Source organism: Lucilia cuprina, chromosome 5 (genome assembly GCF_022045245.1).
Source record: "Lucilia cuprina isolate Lc7/37 chromosome 5, ASM2204524v1, whole genome shotgun sequence".
Lineage (NCBI taxonomy): Eukaryota > Metazoa > Arthropoda > Insecta > Diptera > Calliphoridae > Lucilia > Lucilia cuprina.
This window is the reverse complement of record NC_060953.1, coordinates 57272446-57282812: the sequence shown is the minus strand read 5'-3', so window position 1 is coordinate 57282812 and position 10367 is coordinate 57272446. Positions and strand designations below refer to the sequence as shown.

The 10367-nt window shown below is 29.3% G+C and overlaps 2 protein-coding genes across 3 annotated transcripts in view; both read left to right on the top strand.

Moving 5' to 3' along the window:
- The window catches only part of LOC111683781 (protein suppressor of underreplication), a 20798-nt gene extending 15435 nt beyond the window's left edge, over positions 1 to 5363 (top strand). Inside the window, exon 5 of the mRNA XM_046951884.1 lies at positions 5193 to 5363. Coding sequence (XP_046807840.1) covers positions 5193 to 5254 — 62 coding nt within the window. The 3' untranslated portion in view covers positions 5255 to 5363. The remainder of the gene's footprint in view (positions 1 to 5192) is intronic.
- LOC111682787 (molybdenum cofactor biosynthesis protein 1) lies at positions 5225 to 10112 on the top strand. 2 transcript variants are annotated; one of them, XM_023444773.2, is made up of 6 exons: positions 5225 to 5363; positions 5460 to 5769; positions 5861 to 5978; positions 8084 to 8251; positions 8313 to 8993; positions 9279 to 10112. In XM_023444773.2, exons 2-6 carry the CDS (start codon positions 5572 to 5574, stop codon positions 9911 to 9913), a joined length of 1800 nt encoding a protein of 599 aa, XP_023300541.2. In that variant the 5' UTR covers positions 5225 to 5363; positions 5460 to 5571; the 3' UTR covers positions 9914 to 10112. The 2 variants fall into 2 exon arrangements, with proteins under 2 accessions (XP_023300541.2, XP_046807841.1); XM_046951885.1 differs by lacking the exon at positions 5225 to 5363 and adding an exon at positions 9142 to 9218 and having other exon boundaries at positions 5572 to 5769; positions 9279 to 9421.
- The last annotated feature ends 255 nt before the right edge of the window (positions 10113 to 10367 follow it).

The following is a 10367-nucleotide window of genomic DNA, read 5'->3' as shown; positions in this document are numbered from 1 at the left end:
AAAACGCCATTAAATTGAAAAAGGAGCTTACTTTGTGATCACCCATACTTTCCTTCAAAAATCGATTTTTTGGCTGAGACACATGTAAAATCTAAAATCGCTTATAACTTCGTTAAAACACCTTTAAATTGAAAAAGGAGCTTATATTGTGATCACCTATACTTTCCTTCAAAAATCGATTTTTTGGCTGAGAAACACGTAAAATCTAAAATCGCTTATAACTTCGTTAAAACGCCTTTAAATTGCAAAAGGAGCTTATTTTGTAATCACCCATACTTTCCTTCAAAAATCGATTTTTTGGCTGAGACACATGTAAAATCTAAAATCGATTCTAACTTCGTTAAAACCTAGAATCTTTTAAAATCTAAAATCGCTTATAACTTCGTTAAAACACCTTTAAATTGAAAAAGGAGCTTATTTTGTGATCACCCATACTTATAACTTCGTCAAAACACATTTAAATTGAAAAAGGAGCTTATTTTGTGATCGCCCATACTTTCCTTCAAAAATCGATTTTTAGGCTGAGACAAATGTAAAATCTAAAATCGCTTATAACTTCGTTAAAACGTATTAAAATTGAAAAAGGAGCTTAATTTGTGATCACCCATACTTTCCTTCCAAAATGGATTTTTTGATCTAGAAACTTGTAAAATCTGAAATCGCTTATAACTTCGTTAAAACGCATTAAAATTGAAAAAGGAGCTTAATTTGTGATCACCCATACTTTCCTTGAAAAATTGATTTTTTGACCTACAAACTTGTAAAACTTAAAATCGCATATAACTGCGTTAAAACACCTTTAAATTGAAAAAGGAGCCTATTTTGTGATCACCCATACTTTCCCTCAAAACTCGATTTTTTGACCGAGAAACTTGTAAAATCTAAAATCGCTTATAACTTCGTTAAAACACCTTTAAATTGAAAAAGGAGCTTATTTTGTGATCACACATTCTTTCCTTTAAAATCGATTTTTTGGCTGAGACACATGTAAAATCTAAAATCGCTTATAACTTCGTTAAAACACCTTTAAATTGAAAAAGAAGCTTATTCTGTGATCACACATACTTTCCTTCAAAAATCGATTTTTTGGCCTACAAACTTGTAAAACCTAAAATCGCTTATAACTTCGTTAAAACGCATTAAAATTAAAAAAGGAGCTTACTTTGTGATCACCCATACTTTCCTTCAAAAATCGATTTTTTGGCTGAGACACATGTAAAATCTAAAATCGCTTATAACTTCGTTAAAACACCTTTAAATTGAAAAAGTAGCTTATTTTGTGATCACCCATACTTTCCTTCAAAAATCGATTTTTTGACAAACAAACTTGTAAAACCTAAAATCGCTTATAACTTCGTTAAAACACCTTTAAATTAAAAAAGGAGCTTATTTTGCGATCACTATACTTTCCTTCAAAACCCGATTTTTGGACCGAGAAACTTGTAAAATCTGAAATCGCTTATAACTTCTTTAAAACACCTTTAAATTGAAAAAGGAGCTTATTTTGTGATCACACATACTTTCCTTCAAAAATTGTTTTTTGACATAGAAACTTGTAAAATCTAAAATCGCTTATAACTTCGTTAAAACACCTTTAAATTGAAAAAGGAGCTTATTTTGTGATCACCCATAATTTCCTTCAAAAATCTAGTTTTTGACCTAGAAACTTGTAAAATCTAAAATCGCTTATATGTCCGTTTAAACACATTGAAATTAAAAAAAACTTAATTTTTAATCACCCATCCTTTCTTCAAAAATCAAGTTTTTGACGTAGAACCTTTTAAAAACTAAAATCGCTTATAACTTCATCAAAACACCTTTAAATTGAAAAAAAGCTTATTTTGTGATCACTCATATTTTCCTTCAAAAATCTATTTTTGACCGAGAAACTTGTAAAATCTAAAATTGCTTATAACTTCGTCAAAACACCTTTAAATTGAAAAAGGAGCTTATTTTGTGATCACCCATACTTTCCTTCAAAAATCGACTTTATGACCTACAAACTTGAAAAACCTAAAGTCGCTTATAACTTCGTTAAAACGCGTTAAAATTGAAAAAGGAGCTTAATTTGTGATCAACCATACTTTCCTTCCAAAATGGATTTTTTGATCTAGAAACTTGTAAAATCTAAAATCGCTTATAACTTCGTTCAAACGCATTTAAATTGAAAAAGAAACTTATATTGTGATCACCCATACTTTCCTTCAAAACTCGATGTTTTGACCTAGAAACTTGTAAAAGCTAAAATCGGTTACAACTTCGTTAAAACACCATTAAATTGAAAAAGAAGCTTAATTTGTGATCACCCATACTTTCCTTCAAAACTCGATTTTTTGACTGAGAAACTCGTAAAATCTAAAATCGCTTATAACTTCGTTAAAACGCATTTAAATTAAAAAAGAAACTTATTTTGTGATCACCCATACTTTCCTTCAAAAATCGATTTTTTGGCTGAGACACATGTAAAATCTAAAATCGCTTATAACTTCGTTAAAACGTATTAAAATTGAAAAAGGAGCTTAATTTGTGATCACCCATACTTTCCTTCAAAAATTGATTTTTTGACCTACAAACTTGTAAAACTTAAAATCGCTTATAACTGCGTTAAAACACCTTTAAATTGAAAAAGGAGCCTATTTTGTGATCACCCATACTTTCCCTCAAAACTCGATTTTTTGACCTACAAACTTGTAAAATCTAAAATCGCCTATAACTTCGTTAAAACACTTTTAAATTGAAAAAGGAGCTTATTTTGTGATCACACATTCTTTCCTTTAAAATTCGATTTTTTGACCGAGAAACTTGTAAAATCTAAAATCGCTTATAACTTCGTTAAAACACCTTTAAATTGAAAAAGGAGCTTATTTTGTTATCACCCATAATTTCCTTCAAAAATCGATTTTTTGGCTGAGACACATGTAAAATCTAAAATCGCTTATAACTTCGTTAAAACAGCATTAAATTGAAAAAGGAGCTTATTTTGTGATCATACATACTTTCCTTCAAAAATCGATTTTTTGGCCTACAAACTTGTAAAACCTAAAATCGCTTATAACTTCGTTAAAACGCATTAAAATTAAAAAAGGAACTTACTTTGTGATCACACATACTTTCCTTCAAAAATCGATTTTTTTGGCTGAGACACATGTAAAATCTAAAATCGCTTATAACTTCGTTAAAACACCTTAAAATTGAAAAAGGAGCTTATTTTGTGATCACACATACTTTCCTTCAAAAATCGATTTTTTGACCGAGAACTTGTAAAATCTAAAATCGCTTATAACTTCGTCAAAACACCTTTAAAATAAAAAAGGATCTTTTTTTGTGATCACCCATACGTTCCTTAAAAAATCGACTTTTTGACCTACAAACTTGTAAAACCTAAAATCGCTTATAACTTCGTTAAAACGCCTTTAAATTGAAAAAGGAGCTTAATTTGTGATCACCCATACTTTCCTTCCAAAATAGATTTTTTGATCTAGAAACTTGTAAAATCTAAAATCGCTTATAACTTCATTAAAATTGACATCTAAGCTTATTTTGTGATCACCCATACTTTCCTTCCAAAATCGATTTTTTTATTTAGAAACTTGTAAAATCGATAATCGCTTATAACTTCGTTAAAACGCATTAAAATTGAAAAAGGAGCTTAATTTGTGATCACCAATACACTCCTTCCAAAATGAATTTTTTTACCTAGAAACTTGTTAAATCTAAAATCGCTTATAACTTCGTTAAAAAGCATTAAAATTGAAATATAAGCTTATTTTGTGATCACCCATACACTCCTTCCAAAATCGATTTTTTTATTAAGAAACTTGTAAAATTTAAAATCGCTTATAATTTCGTTAAAACGCATTTAAATTGAAAAAGGAGCTTATTTTGTGATCACCCATACTTTCCTTCCAAAATGGATTTTTTACCTAGAAACTCGTAAAATCTAAAATCGCCTATAACATCGTTAAAACACCTTTTGATTGAATTTTGAGATTATTTGTAAAACGCAAAATTGCTTATAACTTTATTTTCTTATTTATAAATGAGGCGGTTAAACTTACTTCATTGTTATTCTATATATATGTTATTTATGTTAGTTTAAAAACACTAAAAATATTATGAAAAGCACTTTTTTGTTACCACTTTGTACTTAACTTCTCTCTTAATATGTTTCTCTTTTTTGATACAAGTACATATGAAATCTCTTACTTATCAGTTTGTTATGTTATTTCATTTTCTGTCAATTCATTTAGTAACAGTTGTATTCATAAAAATTTATTATTGGTATATTTAGGCAATTCTCAATAAAATCTTTTTGGTATTTTTTTGGAAAAATTATTTAGAAATTTTTAAAACTTTTGAAAAAAGAGCAGTTTTAGTCATTAATATGATATTAAAAATGCTTCAAAATTAATGTTGATTTAGATTTTTTTAATTTTTTCTCAAAGTATAATTTCCAAACTTATTATCTAATTTTATTAATCTTGTTCTCTAAGGGCGAGTTTTTCTGATAAAGATAATCTTCATTCTTTGGTTAAACCTGGTTTAATATATGTTTCGTGTTTTTCAGCTATCAGTAAAGTTACTTATTATCTTAGTTTAACTGAGTGTAATTGGCCAATTAAACTCAAATTATAAGTGAGATAACATAATTAACAAAAACAATAAAACAATGATTTCGGAAGAACAAAAACATAATATTTTAAGTAAATTGCAATTTTCTGATTTGTCTTGTTTTATTAATTATTGTTTTAAATGTTTATTTAACATTTTTCCAAAATTTTCCATTTTACGAAGGTATTGTTTGCAAAAAACAGCTTTTCATTGTTTATGTTTTTGAGTGAAAAGTTGGCAATACTAACAAAGTTAACTGAGCTTAAATCTAAAACTTAAAAACACAATAATCGGTTAATGTCCGCCTAAATTTGTTCCGAGATTAATCTAACAGCAAGCTAAGCCTAGTTCAACTGATGAGTAAGAAACCCGCCCTAAGTAATGGTTTTAAAGATTATATTAAATCTAAATTAACAAACGTTTATGAATACAGCTGTGAATAAATAATAAAATACTAAATTTATATACAAATACATACCCCTCACGTTGTTTGATTAACTTGGGGTCTGTCTATCTGATACACATTTCAGTGCGATGTGGTAGATAGATAGACAACAACTTTTATTATTATTATTATTTAGTTGACAAAATACTCTCTTCTAATGTGGTCGCGGTCACACATCGTTGCCGGTTGGTTGATTAAAGAAATATTAACAAATTGTTTTGTAATCATCACAAATACTAAACACGTAAATATTTAAAAGATTTAAATAAAAACAAATTCTTATCAAAATATCCAGCCCAGACAACAGGTATGTTGTAATCTATTAAATTATTAAATAAAATGTTAAACGATTTTATAATTGGGATTGGTCGTTAAAACAAACATTTTTTAAGAAAAATTTAAGGCATAAACAATACACAAGTTGAAGAGGAGAAGAAGGAGGATTAAGTTAATATTTAAACATCTGTTAAATTTGCAATAATTATTAAAGAATTGTCCATAAAAAAGTCGAAAAAATGTCTTCTTTTCTACAACGTGGCCTAAAAATTAAAACAGCTGACATTTGCAACAAATTACCCACTTTATCATCATCATCATTATTTTCTTTAACAACAAGTGGCAGTTACTTTTTTTCCACCAAATCAACTTTAAAACTACAACCCGTTCACAAACCAACAACAACAACCAAACAACAAGAGCATGACCATGCAAAGGTATAAAATCTAGATAATAATTTTCTATTTGAAAAAATAATTGAGTTATTGTTATTGTATTTCAATAGTTTTCTTTTCGATTTTTTTTTAGACCAATGTACCTTCTCCGATAACCCCTAACCTGCTAAAAAATTCAACATTAACAGATAGATTTGGACGTTATCATACATATTTGAGAATTTCATTAACCGAACGCTGCAATTTACGCTGTAAGTAGAGATAGTTATAGAAATGTATTAGTTGTTCATACAAATCAATTAACTTAACATGTTTGAGATAGGGTAGTATGATGATATTTGTTGTTCAATTGTAAAACAAAAAAAAATATTAAATTTCGTAATTAACTACTTAAGTCGATATCAAATGACTGTTGCATTTATATTGTATTTGTTTGTTGATTATTTTAGAAATTTTTTTAATATAAATAGGTTTTACATAAAAACTGTTCTCCCCGAACATTGAGTCAACAATGTAGTCAGTTGTTTTCTAATTGGAAAACACTTTCATGGAATGATTTTTAATAAAACAAGCAGGAAAGTATAGTCGGGCATGGCCGACCATATAATACCCTACACCATGAGTATATTTTTAAAATTTTCACTTTTTATAAAGAAACTTTTATGTTGAATATTATTCCAAAATATTTAAGCAATTTATTGATAAAAAAACAAAATTTCTAAATGAGGCTTTATATAGGTCAAATATAGGCCGATCCTCGGTAAATTTGGGAAAAGGATATATTTTTAAATAACATTTAGTTTTGTTGAGTTTCATTGCGATACAAATGGTTACAAGTCAATTTTAGACGTTTAAGACATTTTTTGAAGGGGGGTTTGTATGGGGGCTAGGGTCAAATAAGGGCCAATCCTTACGAAAATCTGCAGTATCATTTATACCAACTTTTAGAGAGATAATAGAATATTTGACGTAATTATGGCATAAAAAGTTCAAATCGGGAGGTACGGTTGTATGGGGGCTAGGTGAAATAATGGACCGATTTCAACCAATAGGCTTCGTCTCTGTGCCAAAAAACATGCTTGGTCCAAATTTCATCAAATTATCTTGAAAATTGCGGCCTGTACCTTGCGCACAAGGTTTACGTGGACAGCCAGCCGGACAGACGGACGGACGGACGGACATGTCTTAATCGACTCAAAAAATGATGATGAATCGATCGATATACTTTAAGGTTGGTATTGGACCAATATTTTTGTATGTTACAAACATCAGCACAAACGTATAATACCCTCCCCACTATAGTGGTGTAGGGTATAATAAATGTCTTCTGCTGAGTTTATTAAATTTGTCTCCGCTTTAAAAAAAATCCAAAAAAGTAACGGAATGTTTAAATTTCTGGTAATTCATTCAATCAGAATGCTATTTACAAAAGGTAAAGTATCATTCAATTTATTCTGTAGTTTAAAAAATCAAAAAAATATTATAGATAAACAAAAAACATTTTTCCAAATAAAATTATTTTACAAAAATAATATTTGCAAAAAACAGCTGTTCAATGTTTATGTTTCTGAGTGAAAAGTTGGCAATACTAACAAAGTTAACTGAACCTAAATCCATAACTCAAAAACACAATCCTCGTTTAAAGTCCACCTAAATTTGTTCCGAGTTTAATCTAACAGCAAGTTAAGCTTTGTTTAACTGAGTAGTAAGAAACTTGCCCTTAATGTTTCTACATTTAGGGCGGGTTTCTTACTCCTCAGTTAAACTAGGCTTTACTTGCTGTTATATTAAACTCGTAACAAATTTAGGCGGACCTTTAACCGATGATTGTGTTTTTCAGTTCTAGATTTAAGCTCAGTTAACTTTGTTAGTATTGCCAACTTTTCACATAAAAACAAACAATGAACAGCTGTTTTTTGCAAACAATACTTTTGTAAAATGGAAATTTTTGGAAAAAATATTAAATAAACATTTAAAACAATAATAAATAAAACAAAACAAATCAGAAAATTGCAATTTACTTAAAATATTAAGTTTTTGTTCTAGCGAAATCATTGTTTTATTGTTTTTGTTAATTGTGTTTTCTCACTTATAACTTAAGTTTAATTGGCCAATAACACTCAGTTAAACTAAGATAATAAGTAACTTTATTGATAACTGAAAAACACGAAACATATAATAAACCAGGTTTAACCAAAGAATGAAGATTATCTTTATCAGAAAAACTCACCCTTAATATTGTAGAAAACTCTAAAAGTATAATCTTTTTGTGTTATATTCGAAATTGTTTTAAAACTCTTAGCTTAAGACTGTTTTATATTAATAATAATAACCCTAAAAAATCTTTGAATCCTAGGTAAATACTGTATGCCTGCTGAAGGTGTTCCTTTGCAACAAAAAAACAATCTTTTAACTACAGAAGAAATTTACTATTTAGCACGTTTATTTGTGGAGCAAGGTGTAAGAAAAATACGTTTAACTGGTGGAGAGCCCACAGTACGAAAAGATATTGTTGAAATTATAGGTTAGTTGTTTAAAAGTTATCTAAATAATATTTCTTAATTTAAGTTCTTTTTATACTTTAGGCAAACTTAAGCAAATACCAAATTTAGAAAATGTAGGCATTACCACAAATGCCTTAGTGTTAACACGACTATTGGTGCCCATGCAAAAAGCCGGTCTAGATGCCATCAACATTAGTTTGGATACCTTAAAGCCGAAACGTTTCGAAGAGATAACACGACGTCGTGGTTGGGAACGTGTTATAGCCGGCATAGATTTGGCCATACAATTGGGCTATAAACCCAAAATAAATTGTGTTCTCATGCGCAATTTCAATGAGGATGAAATTTGTGATTTTGTTGAGTTTACACGCGATCGTAATGTGGATATACGTTTTATAGAATACATGCCCTTTATGGGTAATAAATGGCAAACCGATAAATTGTTAAGCTATCAGGATACTTTAAAAATTATACGTGATAAATGGCCAGAATTTGAGGCTTTGGAAAATGGTCCAAATGATACGTCTAAAGCTTATAAAGTACCAGGTTATCAGGGTCAAGTAGGTTTTATTACATCGATGACGGAGCATTTTTGTGGCTCCTGTAATCGTTTACGTTTGACAGCAGATGGTAATTTGAAAGTGTGTCTTTTTGGCAATAAAGAAATATCCCTAAGAGATGCCATTAGAAGTCAATGTTCCGAGGATGATTTAGTAGCATTGATATCGGCGGCTGTTAAAAGGAAAAAGAAACAACATGCAGGTATGTATAAGTTTTAATAACAAATAAGTTTAAAGGCTTAACAGTTGGTTTTGAAAACTCTAAAACTGTTAAATTTTTAAATAAAGAAAAAAATCATTGGAAGATTTTGTATTTGTTTTAACAACAGAATAAAATCCATTATTTATAGGCATGTTAAATCTGTCACAAATGGAAAATCGTCCAATGATCTTAATAGGTGGATAAAACTAAACATCCGCAAATAAGGTGGGTAATTTAAGAAACAATATTTGACAAAAAATGATTAATAAAATTTCTCTTCTACAGCTATTTCTATTAATTCTCATCACCATCATTTAAAAATGGTCAATAAAATAACACCATTATCATCATCCTTAACTAATACAATGTTATTAGCAAACACCTTCAACAGCAACCAACACAGAGTAGTTGACCTACCAACACATAACTACTGTACTGACCGTAAAAATCTTACCCATGTTGATGCTACCACCGGTAAAGCGTCTATGGTTGATGTATCGGAAAAGCCAGTAACAACACGTAATGCACAAGCAATGGCTCAGATATATGTAGGTCCTGCTGTTGCCCAACTCATACATTCGAACAATCTTAAGAAAGGAGATGTCTTAAGTGTAGCTCAATTGGCTGGTATTTTAGGTGCTAAACGAACCTCTGATCTAATACCTTTATGTCATAATATCACCATAACATCGGTTAAAGTGAATGCTAAATTAGATTTAGAAAATCATATGGTTATATTAGATGCAACGGTACGCTGTTGCGGCCAAACGGGAGTTGAAATGGAAGCTTTAACTGCAGTTTCGGTGGCTGCTCTCACCGTTTACGATATGTGTAAAGCAATAACGCACGATATGATTATAAAGGAAATAAAATTAATGTCTAAGTCTGGTGGTCAAAGAGGTGATTTTAAGAGAAGTTAAATTTAAGAATATAAATATATATACAAGCCGATTATGAACAATATTTCCCTATTATTTATTCCCTTTTACATGTTTTATGTATAGGAGAGGTAACAGATTAACCGGGAAATTATTACTTATAATAGGCCTGATAATTTATTAATAGAATATTTGTTTTTTTTTAATAAAATGGAATGAAGTAAAAGAATATTGAAACTAATCGAAGTATTTATTATAATTGTTTTAACAGTTTAATGTCTAGTCTAAAATCTTGGGTACAGTCTAGTCTATAATCTAAACTATGGCCTGGAATGTTTAATTCATTGTCTAGACTACAATATAGTCTAATATAGTATAAGATGTTACATATTCTATAATGTGTAGGTTATTGGGTATTTCAATTAAATTTCAGTCTATTTTAAAATTTGTACTATTGTCTAGTCTATAGCCTGGGCTATAATCTAGACTTCAATCT

Bases quoted from the DNA above. Each gene is read 5' to 3' on its own strand.
- LOC111682787 (XM_023444773.2), top strand. From the start codon at position 5,572: ATGTCTTCTTTTCTACAACGTGGCCTAAAAATTAAAACAGCTGACATT. The intron at 8,252-8,312 runs GTTAGTTGTTTA...TTTATACTTTAG, and splicing joins AGATATTGTTGAAATTATAG to GCAAACTTAAGCAAATACCA. The intron at 8,994-9,278 runs GTATGTATAAGT...TCTCTTCTACAG, and splicing joins GAAAAAGAAACAACATGCAG to CTATTTCTATTAATTCTCAT.